Source organism: Nyctereutes procyonoides, unplaced genomic scaffold, assembly GCF_905146905.1.
Source record: "Nyctereutes procyonoides isolate TBG_1078 unplaced genomic scaffold, NYPRO_anot_genome, whole genome shotgun sequence".
Lineage (NCBI taxonomy): Eukaryota > Metazoa > Chordata > Mammalia > Carnivora > Canidae > Nyctereutes > Nyctereutes procyonoides.
The window spans coordinates 26659694-26677499 of NW_026575030.1; the positions used below are offsets into that span (position 1 = coordinate 26659694).

The following is a 17806-nucleotide window of genomic DNA, read 5'->3' on the forward strand; positions in this document are numbered from 1 at the left end:
AATTCTGTGATGCTGCGTAACATATACTTCACAAACCAATTTCAGTCCTTTGCTTGCTAAGCATATTTCATGTTTCCTGACCTTTCTGTGGCAACTCTTGCTGTAAAATGGATAATGTAGGACCATCCGGCAGCTCTTGCCTGGAGTCAGGGACACTGCTCCAGAGTGCCTCAGGGTGGAAGGGACCATCCAAGCAGCAGTTCCTTTCGGAATTAGGAGAGAGAAGCACTGCTTTTGTGTTTTTTGTTTGTTTGTTTTGTGGAAATTTATTTCCTCCAGATAAATTCTGCCCTATGATAAGGTATAGAATAGCATATATGAATGATGAGAAATCCTAAATTTAGTTTATCCTGTAAAACAAGAAAATGGTTCACCCTCATTAAGCTTTTGAACATTCAATGACAGAGGAGGTGGTGGGCATGAGGGAGAGCAAGTGCCATCTATTCGAGATGGGGCTCTTTCCCCTTAGGAAAGTGTTGGTGTTAGTAAACCGAAGGGAGCTGGTGTGAGAGTGAGCCTTTTTCAGTTTTTAAATGTTCCCCAAATGGAATTTCCCCTGGTCTTTATTAATGTTTGTTTTTCCTTCTCTTTCCCCTCTGTCTCATCAGTTTGGTAGTTGCCTGGGATGATGCTGATGAGTTCTTAAGTATTTCAACTGGTATACTCTAGGTAGTCATTGGTTATTTATCAAATTCAGCACCTGCTATGTGTCAGGTGAGCTTGAGGTCCTTGAATATAAAAAACAGTGATTCTCTTTGAGAATTAAGTTACTCTGACTGCCCTATGTTGACCTCGGTTATACTCAGTGTCCTACTTTAAAATTTTTGACTTTTAATCTTTTTTAAAGATTTTATTTATTTATTCCTGAGAGACACAGAGAGAGGCAGAGACATAGGCAGAGGGAGAAGCAGGCTTCCCACGGGGAGCCCGATGGGGGACTTGATCTCAGGACTCTGGGATCATGACCTGAGCCAAAGGCAGACGCCCAACCACTGGGCCACCCAGGTGTCCCTTAACTTTTAATTTTTAACTAAGTTTAGACTTACAGAAAGTTTGCAAAAATGGTACAGAGAAATCACTCAACTTCCCCCAATACTAGACAGTTATATAACCATGGTTCAATTATCAATACTATTAACTAAACTCCAGATTTTATTTGAATTTCATCAATTTTCCTGCTAATAATTTTTTGTTGTTCTTGTATCCAGAATCTACATTGCATTTAATTATTTCTCCTTAGTCTCTTCCATCTGAGATAGTTCCTCAGTTTTACCTTGTCCTTCATTATTTTGACCCATTTGAAGAGTGCTCATTAGTTATTTTAAGGAGTTTAAAATGTCACTGATTTAAAAAAAAATGTCACTGATTGATGAGGTTGATAGGTCTTATCACTGGTGATACTAAACCTAATCACTTAGGGTAGTATCTACTATGTTTCCCCACTATAAAATTATTATCTTTCCCTTTACAACTAATAATTATCTTGGAGGTGCTACTTTGAGACTTATACAAACTCTGTTTATCCTCAAATTTTCACCTACTGATTTTAATACCCATTGATGGATCTTGTCTACAACAATTCTTAGAGTGATGTTTGCCTAACGGTGATTTTTTTTTTTCCCATCTCCTGCTTCCTTTTTAATTGAAAGTTTCCTGTAAAAAAAAGCTGCCCTCTTTCTCCCATTTATTTATTTGATCACTTGTATCAGTATGGACTCATGGATATTCATTTTATTCTGTGGGTTAAAATACAATGCCTTCATTATTTTCTGGCTCAAATGCTTCCAATTTTGGCCATTCAGAGCACAGTCTCTGAGTTTAAATGACTTGTACTTGTAAGTGGCTGTCATTGCAGTCCCACCCTTACCCCCCAACCAGGGAACCATTGCTTCTTTAGGGTCTGAGCAGTGATCACTCAAAGCGAGGGTAAAGGAGCTATCATTAGGAGATGAGTACTAGAGCCCCAAAGAAGGTAGGACAACCTGTGTGCAAACACTTAGCTCTCAGGAACTCTGCCCGAGTAAAGGAGTACCAAACCATCAGCCTTTCCCCTTTGCTGCTCTAGAGGTAGCATCATGTGCCTGGGGCCACATCATACCCACTCTGAGATGCCTTGTGCTTCCAGGACTTCCAGATGGGTTTGGAACGCTGCTTTGGCACTCTTAGCAGCTGAATGAAGACCACACCCTTTTTTCTTGGTACATAAATGTTTAGTAAATATTTATGAAGTGACACCTGGTATCCTCCCTTCATTCCCCATGGTGCAAAAATGTGTATGTGTAGAAATTCTTGAAAAATGATACTTAGCATTCATGTTTTACCTTTTGTTAAGACTTATTATCCCTGCTAGATTTTTTCTTTCATTATTATGGGAAACTTCAAGCATACACAAAAGTAGAGAGAAAAGAAAATGAACCCTTGAGTACTTATTACCTAGTATCAATACATCTCAATATTTTACCAATCTTATTTCATCTATTCCTCCATTTTTTAGGGAGGGGTTGGCATATTTTAAAACAAAGCAGTCATTAAAGTCTAAGAAAGGATTGAAATAAACCCTTAAGTGCAAGGACGCTACCTTAACTTCCTTTGTATTCCTAGTACCTGGTACGATGCCTGAAAATAGCAGATGCTCAGAAAAGACTGGTTGAATTGAAAGGAGGAAGAACAAAACTTATGAAAACTATTATTTTGAACTATAGGAGGCAGACTTATAGAAAATAAGTCTTGCCCTAAAATAGCTTCTTTTACATTATCTGAATGTATTATTTGTGATCAGAATTTTCCTGTCACTGTTTTGATTGCAAAAGAAAACTCTTTCCTTTTTAAAAAAATTTTTTGAGAGACACAGTGAGAGCATAAGCAGGGTGAAGGGCAGAGGGAGAAGCAGATTCCCTGCTGAGCAGGGAGCCTGATGCAGGGGCTCGATCCCAGGACTCCACTCTGAGATCATGACCTGAGCCAAAGACAGACGCTTAACCAACTGAGCATCCAGGCCCCTCCCCCTCCTTTTAAAATTGTATTTGGAAAAAACTTTTCAAGGTTAGGTTCAAGGTCTCTCAATTACTTATATGTTATTATTTTTCTTTTTTTTCTTATATGTTATAAATACATCCAATCTGGTGACATTTTCCCAAACATTAATCAAAGGTTACCTGCCTTAGAAAGAACTTTCTTTTGAAAATCATAATTTTTTTTTAAAGATTTTATTTATATATTCATGACAGACACACACAGAGAGAGAGGAGAGACACAGGCAGAGGAAGAAGCAGGCTCCATGCAGGGAGCCTGACATGGGACTCGAACCCAGGACTCCAGGATCCCACCTGGGCTGAAGGTGGCGCTAACCCGCTGGGCCACTGGGGCTGCCCCTGAAAATCATAATTTTTTAAACTGTGGAAGTAATATAAACCCATTAAAAGAAAAATAGGAAATAACAGAGAAATGGAAAATAAAAATTACCTGTATGTTAATATGTAATTCCAAAGGTAGCATTATCATGGTTAGCACTCTGATAACATTTGAGCATGAATCACGTTGGTAAATAGACTTAGTGATCTGTGTGCTCCTGGGAATGTACCAGCTGTATTTGGGTGCACCTCTCCATAAATTCTTACAGCAACATTTTAAGCTAAATGTGTATGTATGTATATATACATATATATAATATATATATTTATGTTTAATAGCTTGATAAACATGTTGGGAGGGAATGCCTTCAGTCACTGGCAGATGAGCAGGTTGCGCAGGAGATCTCTCTCTTTTTTTTTTTTAAGGAGATCTCTTTTGAAAGACAGTTGGATCTGTGTTTTATAGACCCTTCACACCTCCCATGTTTACTCCCAGGAACCAACCAGACCTCACGCTTCCCTCATGCTGGTGGCTCCCTATACAGTCAGTTTTGAAGATGGCCCTAAGGCTTAGAAGAAAGGAGAAGTGATTATTTTTAACTAGATCCACATTTCAGGAAATGGACTTAGCAATGAAGGGCTAATTATTAGGTAATCATTAAGAATGGTTCCTTGACTTTATAATAAATTTCTTATCTTTGGACAAATGCCGTGGGGTGCAGCAATATTGCTTAGCAATATTAGTCTATGATTATTCCCAGCTTGCTATTGGTTGGGTAGGTTTTATATATTTATTTTTTAAAGATTTTTATTTATTTAGTTATGAGAGAGAGAGAGGCAGAGACACAGGCAGAGGGCGAAGCAGGCTCCATGCAGGGAGCCCGACGTGGGACTCGATCCCAGGTCCCCAGGATCACACCCTGGACTGAAAGGTGGCACTAAACCGCTGAGCCACCTGGGGTGCCCTGGTTGGGTAGGTTTTAAATCTCTCTAAGCCACTCTTCCTCCCTGTGTAGAAGGACAGGGTGCTTGACTTGTGTGCCCTCTGGTCCTTTGTGCTTCTAACACTGTAGTACCTCTGTGGTCAGAAGTCTCTTCAGCCAGGTGAGTCTCCCTGGTAGGGGGCTATTCCTCCATAAGCAGCTCTTAGGAAAACAATGGTCTCAGTCTAAATTTTCCAAGAATGAGATGGACATGTTGAGTCACTGTATTGTACACCTGAAACTAACATTACACTGTGTGTTAACTGGGATTTAAATAAAAAACTTAAAAACACTATTGCTGATTCAAGCAGGTAAGCCTCTGCCGTTAAGTCCCCAAGAAGTTGTCTGATTGGCCCCAGGAACCTGCAGACTTCCTGGAGGGAGGAGATCAGATGCAGGAAGCCATGTGAACACAGTCAAGGAAGGGAGGAGGACGTAGAGGAAGGCTGCCAAGGGGAACTCTGCATATTTCAGGGGTTTGTGTTGGGTGCACCCAGGTGCCTAGGTGAGGAAAGAGATTGGAATGCCCACGTGAAGTTAGCTAGTGGCAGAAGCAGCCTTTGGGCCTGGCCTTGTGGGCTCAGACTTGCTAGTTGTATGGTTGAGGGCAAGTTCCTTACTCTCTACACTCATTTTTCTCCTCTATGAAATGGAGAGACTAATGATTTTGACCTTGCAAGGTTGGGAATGCGAACTAGGTAAATTAATAGAAGTGATTTAACCCCAGTGCATGCCACTGAGTAAATGCACAAATAAATCAACTCTTCTTATTAGCTGTTATTACGGCCTTCAGCATCAATTCCTTGTGATACTCTCACAAGACCCTAATCACAGGCCATCCTGTTTAATTGCTTCCTGAGTTAAATCTTCTCTTTTGTGGCTTGACCCAGGAACCTAACCTCCGTTTATAACATTTAACCTAGAGAGAAAAATGCTTTCTATGTAGCCCTTGAACTTAGCCTAGAGCTCAATTTTGGGAACACTACCCATCAGTGAAGTAGGGGACTATCTTGAGAGGTGCTAAGATTGTCTTGTTCTTGTTTTTCTCTGAATTACCACATCCCTACGTCTAATTAAAAACAAACAAACACAAGGCGCCTGGTTGGCTCAGTTGGTTAAGCGACTGCCTTAGGTTCAGGTCATGATCCCGGGGTCCTGGGGTGGAGCCCCATGTCACCGCTCAGCAGGGAGCCTGCTTGTTCCTCTCCCTCTGCCGGACGCCTGCTCTTGTGTGCACACATGTGTTTCTCTCTCAAATAAGTAAATCTTCTAAAATATTTAAAAACCAGTTTAACAACTTTGTTTTCATTATGAAAGGACAGAAGGAGATGATAGAAAAGTCAAAAAATAAAAGAGAAAACACACCCTTGGCTAATCCCATACTCCTCATACAGTTATTGTCAGCTTTTAGGCTGTATTTCTTTCTAGAGTTTTCTTTCTGTAGTTTTAGTGGTCATCATAGAGACATCAGTTTATTTCTGTTTTCCTTTTTGTTAAGATCTAATCATACCTGTTTTTGTGTCATTACTTGGCACAGAAAATATTTTGTACTCCATTCCATCCATTTAACTGAGGATACCTGCCTTAGAAAGAACTTTCTTTTGAAAATCATCATTTTTTTAAACTGTAGAAGTAATATGCGGATGATTGCCGCCCTGGCATTTTCTGCACCCTTGTGATAACATGCTTAGAATTTGAGGAGAGAGGTGGTTTCAGCAGTGCAGGGAGGATGTGGGGGGGGATTGCTGGCTGTCCCCAGGGGGGCCTTGCCAAGTAGCCCTCATCACCTTCGTGCATTCACTACGGTCCAGGGTGGGCCCAAAACTGGATTTTTGTCAGTAACTAAGGGCATAGCCACCTCTCAGAGGTGAACTCATACTATCTCACCATGTGCTTATACAGTATGAAACCAGAATGGCAACTCTTCAACTGACGGTGAGAAATGGTACGATAGAGAGGTGCTTGTGGCAGCCGCCTGGGTGTCCACCTGTTGCTCATCTTTAGTCTAGAGTTACTTAATGTGAATAATAGAACAACAGTATCAGTGATGGTCAGCACGTAGTCGGTGCTCACTATGCACCAGGAGGTGGGCTAACACTCTGTTTTAATACATCAGGTCATTCAGTCCCACAGTAACCTCGCCAGGGAGGTGTTGTTTTTATCCCCATTTTACAGGTAAGGAGACTGAGGCTCGGTTAAGTGACAGGCTTGGGGTGTCATGGCTGATATGTGGTGGAGCTATGGTTCTGTCTAAATCCAAACCCCTGATGTCAAACACTGCGCTGTGGCTCTCCCTGTTAGCCTTCTAGATGGCTGACTTCCTGTGTCGGCGTTCTCTTACGTTTCCTGCCCTCACCCCCCACCTGTCGGGGCGTGCGCTATATCAGTGCCTCCTTGTGAATGTAACATTTACAGCTGAAACATCCTTGATTTTTATTGCGGGTTGTCGAGGAACAAGTGTTTCTAGCTGTCACAGAGAAGAGCTTTTTGCCTTTTTCCTTATTTTTCTCTTTGGGTCAAAAATACAAGATTTCACATGTTGTTAACCTTCTCTTAAAGTTGTGCTAGGAAAGGGCCACTAAAGAAAAAATGGGGTGGGGGGCATATTTGGGGCTGCATCCAACTCAGAACTGGGAGGCATTCACAGCCTCTTCTTTACCTTCACCTCCTGTACAACATCTGGAAGCACCTTTTCTTCTTGGGTGACAGCCTGGGTGGTAACCTGGAGAGAACTCCAGCGAGGCACAGATGGGTGGAGCCCCCTGCCCCTGAAATCTGATTTTCTGACCTCAAAGTCCTTGTTGGAGAAGCCCTATTACTGTCAGCCAGGATCCCCTGGGGATAGGTTTTCAGTCTGTGCTGACGGGAATCACTCAGGATAGGATTTCCACGTGAAATAATGTGTCTTGGTGATTGCCTTTCAGAGACTGATGGAGCAGAGCTACTGAGCAGAAGCAGGCATCCTTAGTTGTCGCCAGGTTTGCCTTTGGATTGGACAAGTTGCACTTGAGGCTTCCTGCCTGCGGTGAAGTGGACGGATACGTGCTGCTCACGGAATAACAGCCATGGGCTTCCTGGTGACCTTCCACCTTTCCTACAAAGTCCGATTACTGTTGCTTTTTCTCTTATGCCTGACAGTGGTTGGGTGGGCCACCAGCAACTACTTTGTGGGTGCTATTCAAGAGATCCCTAAAGCACAGGATTTCATGGCTAATTTCAACAAGGTCCTCGTTTGGGGGAAGGAGAAAACTATGATTAATGAAGAATCCAGGAAAGAAGCAGACCTGGACAGCTGCCCTTCTGTGTCTCCGTACCTCAGTAAGGTGTTTTCTTTTTTCTTTCTCTCTTTTTTTTTTTAACAAGTGCTGTGTCAACTTTTTCGTTAAATATAACATATGTGCAGAAAAACACAAATCAGAAGTGTACGACTTGATAAAGTCTCACAAAATGAACATACCCGTGTCATCGGTATGTACATTAAGAAATGGAATCTTTCTGGAACCCCAGATATTCTCACGCTTCTTTCAGGCATGACCCTTACTTCGGGATTCTAACACTTAGTGTTAGATTTTTCCTGTCTTTAAACTTTATGTAATTAGAAACATACACCATGAACTCTTTTGTGTCTGGTTTCCGTTGTTCAGCATTATGTTTGGGAGACGTATCTATACTGCTGACGTGCAGGCCGTCTTCCATTCTATGAACATACCCAGTTTTATTACCAGCCGCAGGAGCCTCAGAAGCACACATCTGCTGGATGGTCTGGGGGTCCATGGATCTAGGCTGGTCGCTCTGTTCTATGTTGCCTCCCATCCTCCTCCTGCGACCAGTAAGCTAGCGGGCCTGGCTGTTATCCTTCTCCTGGCATCCACGGAGCACAAGTGGAGAAATTCACTCATGTTACATCTGTTCCCATTCCCTTGGCCGAGTACACTTGTCCCTTGGACAAGACCGAGTAGGTTTTTCAATGTTGTCTTTAGTGTTTATTTCTTAAATATGTTGCATGCTCTGATTCCCCTTTGATGTCTTGCCTTTCAATTTAATTTAGCAGCAAATTGAGGCTCCTGGGTGGCTCAGTGGTTGAGCGTCTGCCTTCGGCTTAAGTCGTGATCCCGGTCCAAGGATCGAGTCCACATCGAGCTCCTCCCTCTGCCCATGTCTCTGCCTCTTTCTCTGTGTCTCTCATGAATAAATAAAGTCTTTTAAAAAAAAAAAAGGGCCCCTAAAAAGTTAAGGCGATGAGAAAGTGAGCAAGGGGACCCACTTGTATCAGACCTGTTGCACGGGGCTCTTTCAGGGGCCAAGAATAGAGGCTTAGGCCAACTCAGATGGGGGGTTTGTTAAGGGGCTACGTGGGAAGCTGTCTCTACAGCCATGCCGTCATCTCGTCCAGTGGCTTGGCTAGCTTACCCCTCACACAACTCATTTTACAGACTTTGCTTATAGGGCGTTGGTGCTCTAAGTTGTGGCTCGAAGTCTCACACCTTCAGAAAAGGCTCCTCCTTGTAGGCCAGTTTGTCTCCAGCTGGCTGGAAGCAGTTATTTGGCCTTGGTGCTGTTGGCCAGAGTCAGCCGCTTCGTGGAACCTGGAGCCTGGTCCAAGCAGCCGTGCCCAGGGCTGGTCCTCCGGAGCAAGGTGTAGAGACCATACGTCGGAAGGGCCTGTGATTGCCTTGCTCGGGAGGGGATGGCACAACGTGCAAGCATCTTGAGATGTCACAGCCGGAGCAGTGTATGTGGAGTCTAAAAAACAACGTGTGGCCGAGTTCTCTAACCAGAACACCGCCTCCTCTCTTCCCAGTCAGTATTCCCTGTTCATTCAGAATGGTTAGGAGGGCCGCTAGCCTAATCTATAAAGCCTTGCACAGGGTCGGTCACCATGCACGGCCTCGGGTTTCATCCAGCTAGGCTGTTCCAGACTCCCTGAGTAGGTGCTGCGGTGGGGGATGTCTGCAGCCGTGCACAACGGGAGAATTAGGATGTTGCTCATACGTGTTACTGCTGGGTGAGACGTGAGGCCGGTTGCTATTTCCTTTCATGGTTTTTACCTTCAGGAGCTAGGATAGGTCTCAGGAGCTCAGGGAAAGAGTGGGAACATGGCCTTGCCCGTGAACTTGATTCCGTGGAATGCTCCTAATTTTTTTTTCTTAAGATTTTATTTATTTATTTGAGAGAGAAAGAAAGAAAGCGAAAGCATGAGCTGGGGGGAGGCAGAGGGAGAAGGAGAAGCTGAGCAGGGAGCCCGATGCAGGGCTCGATCCCAGGACCCTGAGATCCTGACCTGAGCTAAAGGCAGACACTTAACTCACTGAGCCACCAGGTGCCCCAGAACGCTTCTGATTTTTAAGAGACTTTACCCTCCTTTGGAATTTTGAGAAGGAAAAGAGGATGGAGCAATTTGAAATTACTTAGCCTAGCCCTGACCTCTGCTTTTTACCAGGGCCACGGGACAGAATGCCTCTCCTCCTCACAGATGAATCACGGACCCAGGGTTGGTTCTCCAGCCACAGGGGAATGCTCTTATGTGTCATCTACTTGGCTTTGCAGCCAGCAGCCTGGGGCACATGACTCTGGTTACAGTTCATGACCGAACAAGGCCTCAAAAGTAATAACACTAAAACCCAACACTCCTACGGTCGTCACAGTGTGCCGGGTAGTGTTCCCAGTGCTTTATGTGGGTGCTCATGTACCCTGTCAGCCCCCGATGAGACAGCTACTGTTACTTGCCGTGTCCTGTTTCTACCGTAGGGGGCCAGAACAAGCTCATCTTCAAACCAGATCTCACCCTGGAAGAAGTGGCGGCGAAAAATCCCCAAGTGCACAGAGGTCGCTATCACCCTGAGGAATGTAAGGCTTTGCAGCGGGTCGCCATCCTCATTCCTCACCGGAACAGAGAGAGACACCTGATGTACCTGCTAGAGCACCTTCACCCCTTCTTGCAGAGGCAGCAGCTGGACTATGGCATCTACATCATCCATCAGGTGAGGCTGGGCCTCTGCCCGCCTGGTCCTCCTCTCTCTGGGATGCGAGGGGGGGACATGGCCACTGTGTGTCCTGGGTAAAGGGAGCATCAGACTCATCAAAGAAAAGGGCTCCTGCCTCATTGATCCATGAAAGGAGTAAAGGAAATTCTTGCCTCCGAGTGTAGAATAATCAGACTAAGTGTGCCCCTTAAATGAACCTCTGGAGGAAGTCTGTTTAGTTTTGTTTTTGTTTTCTGTGTCTAAGCCCTTCCGTGGTAGCCTATGACCACCCAGAGATTTTCCCCAGAGATTCACCGTATATTCCCTCCCGCCTTTGCTGTACATGACACAATGAGATGTTGGAATAATTGTTTTTCATTATTGAGCGTGGCTGTTCGGTGGGGATCTGGGCAGAGGATGCGACCGGTTACTGTGTTAACAGATATGGAGTTCTAGGACTGTCTCCGTCTTTCTGCTTATAACTTTTATTATGTAAAACAGATTATATTTAATTTTCCCTTTCTCGACTCCCTTATTTGGCTTCCAGAAGCATGATTCAGTAGGAACACAGTGGTGTGAAGCTTAGGCTGTTTTTGAAGGATTTAGCTCCAAGTAGAGAGGCTGATGAAGATGACTGTATTTGGTATTAATGTTTACTGAGAGAAAGATAAGGCATCAGCTTAAATATCCATGTCTCGCTTTCCCACATTGTCCCAGACCACCCAAATAATTCCCCCTCAAGTCCTTACAAGTGCCAACAATGCAAGCAAAATCATTCACTACATACTTAATACCGTGCTTAATACTACATGCTTTTATAACTGGTAGTATTTGTTTTAGGAAAACTGGACAAATCAGAGGATGCAGTCCTGCAGTGTATACTTTAAAATAAATGGGAGCTCGTGAAATCAATGTGCATATATAGTATGCCCATTTTTTAGGATTTGAAACAAAATTTTACTATTACTGGCTTATAATTTTTTGTAAAGGTTTTATCAACTTATTTTTTTGAGAGAGACACAGCGCATGCCGGTGGGGGTAGGTGCAGAACTGAAGGGAAAGAATCTCCAGCAGACTGCGAGCTGAGAATGGAGCCCGACCTGGGGCTCGATCTCAGGACCCTGAGATTACGACTTGCACCAAAACCAAGAGTTAGATGTTTAACTGACGGAGCCACCCAGACACCCCTATAATTCTTTTTCTTTTCTCTCTTTTTTAAGAGATTTTAATTTTTTCATGAGAGACACAGAGGCAGAGACATAGGCAGAGGGAGAAGCAGGCTCCCCAGGGGAGCCCGATGTGGGACTTGATCCCAGGACCTCGGGATCACAACCTGAACTGAAGGCAGCTGCTCAACTGCTGAGCCACCCAGGTGTCCTTATTTTTCTTTTTAAATGTTATTTAAGAATGGTGGTAATTGGTAATCCCTCTGCCTATGTCTTTGCCTCTCTCTCTGTCTCATGAATAAATAAAATCTTTAAAAAAGAAAAAAAATGGTGCTAATCATTCTCAGTTCTTACTCAGGACAGCGGCCCCCAATGTACAGTGTATTTATTTGAGACTAGAAAAATATGTCTGCTTGGTATTAGTCTTTTCAGGAAAATACCGTGGTAACTTTTGAGAACTGCCTGTATTTTCTTTATGATAAATTGTTTTTTTTTTTGATAAACTGTTTATTAAACGGGAATTTATTCTTAAGGATTATGATCCAAACAGCTATGAAAAAATTCTGTAAAATTTTTCTGATGCTATAGCTTTATTCATATTATTGTTTGAATTGTGTTCTCTTCTTAGCCAAGTGATGAATCCCTTCTATAAGGTGACTATGAGGATTACCTTCTTTTTTTTTTTTTTTAAGATTTTATTTATTTGAGAGAGAGGGTGAGTGCAAGTGGTGGGAGGGCAGGGAACGGGAGCAGAGAGAGAGGGGCAAGCAGGCTCAATGTGGGGCCTGGTCCTACAACCCTGAGATCATGCGCTGAGCCAAAATCAAGAGTCCCACGCTCAACTGACTGAGCAACCCAGGTGCCCCAAGGATCACCTTCTGCCATTAAGGATTAAAACAGGATTCTCTTGCAGTGATTCTGAGAAACTTCTAGGTAGCTCTGGAATATTAGCAATAACCTCTGTTTATGGGTCCAGGTTTCTTGGTCTTCTCTGGTAAACAGTGTTTCTTGGAAGCTTAGTGTAAATTTGTTACTTATGGTAAGATTGGGATCAGCTGGAAGTCAGACAGTAAAGCAGTGATACTAATTGGCGTGGCGGGTGTATAAAAAAGGTTTATAGTTGTACATGGGACAGAGAAATGGGTGTGATCGGCAGTAGCTAGCCCAGAATCAGGCGTTGGCACACACTTTGCACGTGTGCCTTCCAGAAGGCCCAGTGACTTTGGAGTTTCAGCCCTTCTGAAGAGGGGCTGAACAACCCTCATGCTTTTTTTTTTTTTTTTTTAAGATTTTATTTATTTATTCATGAGAGAGACACAGAGAGAGAGGCAGAGACACAGGCAGAGGGAGAAGTAGGCTTCATGTGGGTAGCCCAATATGGGACTCGATCCTGGGTCTCCAGGATCACACCCTGGGCTGAAGGCAGGCACTAAACCTCTGAGCCCCCCAGGCATCCCCACTCATGCTTTTAAAGAAATTTTTTTTTTAAGAAATTTTTAGAGTTATTTTTAAAAAGATTTATTTATTTATTAGAGAGAGAGAGAGAGAGAGAGAGAGAACACGGAAAGGGAGAAGCAGACTCCCCACTGAGCAGGAAGCCTGTTGTGAGGTTCGATCCCAGGACCCAGAGATTATGACCTGAGCCAAAGGCAGCCACTGAAGTGACTGAGCCACCCAGGTGCCCTGAGTTATTTTTATTTGTAATTTAAAAGTATGATCTTTTAAAAAAATTGTGATGTATACTTAAAATTTAGTATCTTAATTTTTTTTTTTTTAAATCAAACCATTTTATTGCAGAGCTTCAGGGGCAAGGTCGATGGGCTGGGAGGACAAGGAGATCTGATGTTCTCAGCCTTGCCAGGATCTCCCCAGGTTCACAGTCATAAAAGTGCATCATAACTATTGTTAAGTTTTCGGTTCAGTAGTGTGAAGTACATTCACATTGTCGTGTAACCAGTCTCTAGAAATTTCTCAGCTTGCAAAACTGAAACTCTATAGCCATTAAGCCACAGCTCTCCATTTCAAGGCATGTTTGTAACGTTTGGAATACAAGTCTATATGAAAACACACAAAAACCCAAATGGTCTTTTATTGTTCCTGCGTCTTCTCTGTCAGACCTTCCTGTACCAAGTATATTGTTGGGCTTTGGGAAGAATAATTCCAGCTCCTGCCTCTGAGCTGAAGAGGGGCACCCACCTTGAGAAATCTTATCTCTGCAACTTTTCAAGTTTTAATTTCTCTATCTATAGGCTGGAACTAAGAAGTTCAATCGAGCCAAACTCTTGAATGTGGGCTATCTAGAAGCTCTCAAGGATGAAAACTGGGACTGCTTTATATTCCACGATGTGGACCTGGTGCCCGAGAACGACTTGAACCTCTATAAGTGTGAGGAGCAGCCCAAGCATCTGGTGGTTGGCAGGAACAGCACCGGGTACAGGTGGGTGCTAAGGCAGCTCTGCTCATGGCTTGCTTAGGCTGAGAAGCTCGCCCTGTTGTCATCAAGGCTGTGCGGGGCATGGTGAACAGACTGTCGCAGAAAAATGAAGAAAAGGAAGAATGATCCATGACACATCACTTAAGTTCAAAACAGGAATGATAGCAGTCTTGGCAGAGGATGAAAGACAAAAGGGAAAGAACAGGAAGGGTAAAGTGATCCAAGCATTGCGAATGACAGCCAGCCCCACCCACGGTGCCCCTAGGGTGCCCCTTACTTTTGCCAGTAAGTCCACATTGAGTAGAACACTTCCAAGGCACTGGCCTGAATCCCAGAGTCTGGGCTGTTCCAGTTGTGTAGGTTTCTCCCTTTGGACGGTAAGGGATTCCCAAGAGTAACACTGAGGTGATTTTTGCCCTCGGTACTGACTTCAAACCCAATCCCTGTGTAAACTGTGGAATATAAGCAGATACCTAGAATAAGCTACAACGGGTGAGCATACAAGGTCTCTAAGAAACACCTGCCGAGGGGTGTAAAGCTCTTCCCTGGGGCACGTGGCTCCTTCATCTTGTGCCACAATGGGAGCTTCACAGCAGAGTTCCAAGACGTGGAAGCAAGAGAGAGCATGGCATGCTTTTGAGGGGAAATGCAGGTAGTTCATTAGTGCTCAGGAAGGAGTGTCTGGAATGGTGGAGGGAGGAGAGGCAAGAGATGACGGCAGGCAGGGGCCAGACCATGCACCTCGTTCATTCAGCTAAAGGATTCGGATTTCCTAGGGAAGGGACTGAGGGGCGTCTGGCACCCCAATATAGCTGAAGGGTGCTAGGAGGAGCTCAGTGCGGCTGGCCTTTGCTGTGCTGGGCAGAGCAAGACGGAAGGGGAGAAGCTGAGACTGGAGATGCTGCGCTCCTGAGTTGGGGTGAGGTGGGCCCCGGGGGCAGGGGAGGGATCTGGAAGGGAACCGTCCTTTGGGGAATTTTATCATAATCCTTACCTGAAGGTCTTGCTTTCTGGTCTCCTTGAGCCACCTCTGCATGGAAGAAAGCAGCGTGTCATGTCAGGGTACCTTGGTATTTTCAGAAACACGTCACTGTCTACGTAAAATTAATGAGATATCCCCATGTCCAACAGAGAATACCTGTACTTTGGACCCTTCCATAGATAACTCTCCGTGGCCCAGTTCTTTGTGAACACCTGTGATGAGAAATTACAACCACGCAGGATTGGTTTTATTGCTGTTTGTTTTTTGGAGAGCAGATACATGTTGTTTAAGGCCTTTTGGGGGGGGGATTCTAGATTTTTCTTTTTTTAATTCAGCTGGATCACAAGGAACTGAGTTCTTGGGCTTTCCTGCTGGAAATTAATTTTAAGTAAAACTTCAGTGCCGCAATCAGGAATTTCATCAGATGCTGCTCACTCTAAAAACAGCCCCTGTATGGATCTTAATGTTTTGATTTGCTATTGTCACTGGCCAGACGTTTCTTTTGTAATCAGATATCAGAAAGCCTTTGTCTTCTTTCAGTAACTGGCAGGGTTTTCTTAATATGAATCAGATGATTGAATGTGTCTCCTCTTTTGATCTGGATGTAAGGAGCTTTGAGCCAAATCCATGGCCTTCTTTTATTAAAGCTGAAAAGAGTCTTTCTTGTAGATCAGAGATCTAATATATTTCCTATTTTAATCTTTTTAAAAATCCTCTAAGTTTCCCTCTGGTTCTGGTTGTTTGTCATTTATATCTTTCTACTTTATTGTATGTGTCTGTGTAAACATACATCTTTTGTGTCCCAAGTAATGTAGGAGTTGCCCTCATCCCTGTCCCCTGCTTCGTACCTTTGCTACTTTGGGCAAAATCCCTCTAATCGTGCGCAGGAGGGCAGGTGGGCTTGCAGGCACCTAAGGGTCTGCTCCCTGCTGGCAATGATGTCTCACTGTGTCCCAGAGCTTGAAATGCACATGCTTTACTCCTTGTTACTGCAGCCCCATGGATGTGTTGAAGTGCTGGAAAAGTCTTCACACACATGCAGAGGGAAGAACTTCAAGTAACCTGCCCCAACTGTCTCAGACTCTGATGAGGCCCGAAATAAGTCTTATTTGTCTCACTGACTGGATCAGTGATGAAGCCCTGGACCAGCCTGTGGCAAGTTTTACTGCCAAGAGTTCTTTTGGCACCTAACTACTTTCCGTAAGGACATTCCTGGCCACTGGATACTATAAGGGTCTTACAGCCCTTTAAAAATAAATAAAACTGTTCCAGGGCCATTTAACTGGTTATGCTTTTCCCAGTGAGAAGAAAAACCAAAAGCAGAGATCAACAAACACGTAGACAGTTGCCATCTAAGAAGCAGCTGAGAAACTGAGAGCTCCTCAACCCTTTTTCCTGGCTGGTGTCCACTGCACCTCCCACTGCGGCCACACTGCTCTCCAGGTGATCCCGGACAGCCCCATTGCCTCTCTGTTCACCTTTCCTCGTGGAGTTCTGGCCACCAGGGGTTCCCCCAGGTTCCTACCTATCTGAATCCTCCCAGGCCCACCTGCCCCTGATGCATGGCATCTCCTTCCTCAAACCCTGATGATGTTCCCATCTTGTGTTACTTTCCCTGGTTCTGTGTCCAGCTCACTGTCTTGCACTCAGCAGACGGCGGTTCCCTGAGATCACGGCCAAATCGGTAATGCTGGTTCTCTCCTGCTGACCCATTGCTGTGAGTGGCAGGTTGCACCTGGGCTGTGGTGCCACTCAGCGTCCTGATGATGAAGCTGCTGGTCTGCAGGACCTCAGGAAGGCCTTCCCAGTCAGAGCCCAGCAGCACGGCAACAAGTCACAGCAGCAGGTGTCTTGGCCAGTGACAGCTCCTTCCGAGCTCTTCATTCCTTTTATTTCTTTTAAGTCGTCATACCATTTTTCTAGAATTTTAGGTTGAGGGGTCGCAAGTAAATCTGTGGGTTAAGCAGGGCCTCCCCATGTATAGTCAGGACAGAGAAATGAACAGCTGAACTACAGATTGGCCTTTGGGACTCCCCACCTATTAGATACATGTTTGTTGGTCTTTCCATCTGGTTTCTCCTATCTAGAAAAGCAGAAATATTTAATTGCTCCTGGGACAATTTCTTCCTTCCTCCCTTTCCCTTTCCCTTTCCCTTTCCCTTTCCCTTTCCCTTTCCCTTTCCCTTTCCCTTTCCCTTTCCCTTCCCTTTCCCTTCCCTTCCCTTCCCTTCCCTTTCCCTTTCCCTTTCCCTTTCCCTTTCCCTTTCCCTTTCCCTTTCCCTTCCCTTTCCCTTCCCTTCCCTTCCCTTCCCTTCCCTTCCCTTCCCTTCCCTTCCCTTCCCTTCCCTTCCCTTTCCCTTCCCTTTCCCTTTCCCTTTCCCTTTCCCTCTTCCCTTCCCTTCCCTTCCCTTCCCTTCCCTACCCTTCCCTTCCCTTCCCTTCCCTTCCCTTCCCTTTCTTTCCTTTCTTCTTTCTTGTTTATCTATTTGAGAGAAAGCATACAAGCAGGGGGAGGGAGAGGGACAAGCAGACTCCCTGCTGAGTAGAACCCCCTTGATGGGGGTGGGGGGGCTCAGTCTGAGGACCCTGAGATCATGACCCGAGCTGAAGACAGCCCCAGCCCCTTAGCCATTTAACCGACTGAGCCACCCAGGGGCGCTGGTCTTGGAGCACGTTGAACTGAGGTTAAAGTTAGAAATCTTCCATATGTTTTACCTTTTCATTGAGTAACATCCAAGTTATAAAGCTGCCTTCATTTGCATTTCTGAATCGTTACAGAGTTATATTCAAGGGTTGTCTTTATTTCTCTTTTTTGCTAATTTGTCTGCCAATAATCCATTAGAGTCCTAAATGACTGGGACTCCGACGTGCCTCTTGATCTCTTCCCATTCTCCCTTTTCTTCTCGGCATCCGCACAGCTCCACCCTC

General features: G+C 44.6%; 1 protein-coding gene across 2 annotated transcripts in view; it reads left to right on the plus strand.

The window, feature by feature from the left end:
• The window catches only part of B4GALT4 (beta-1,4-galactosyltransferase 4), a 29634-nt gene that overhangs the window by 4658 nt on the left and 7170 nt on the right, over nt 1-17806 (plus strand). For both annotated transcript variants that reach the window (XM_055316466.1, XM_055316465.1), the window contains exons 2-4: nt 7258-7651; nt 10082-10314; nt 13712-13899. In XM_055316466.1, coding sequence (XP_055172441.1) covers nt 7399-7651; nt 10082-10314; nt 13712-13899 — 674 coding nt within the window. In that variant the 5' untranslated portion in view covers nt 7258-7398. The remainder of the gene's footprint in view (nt 1-7257; nt 7652-10081; nt 10315-13711; nt 13900-17806) is intronic.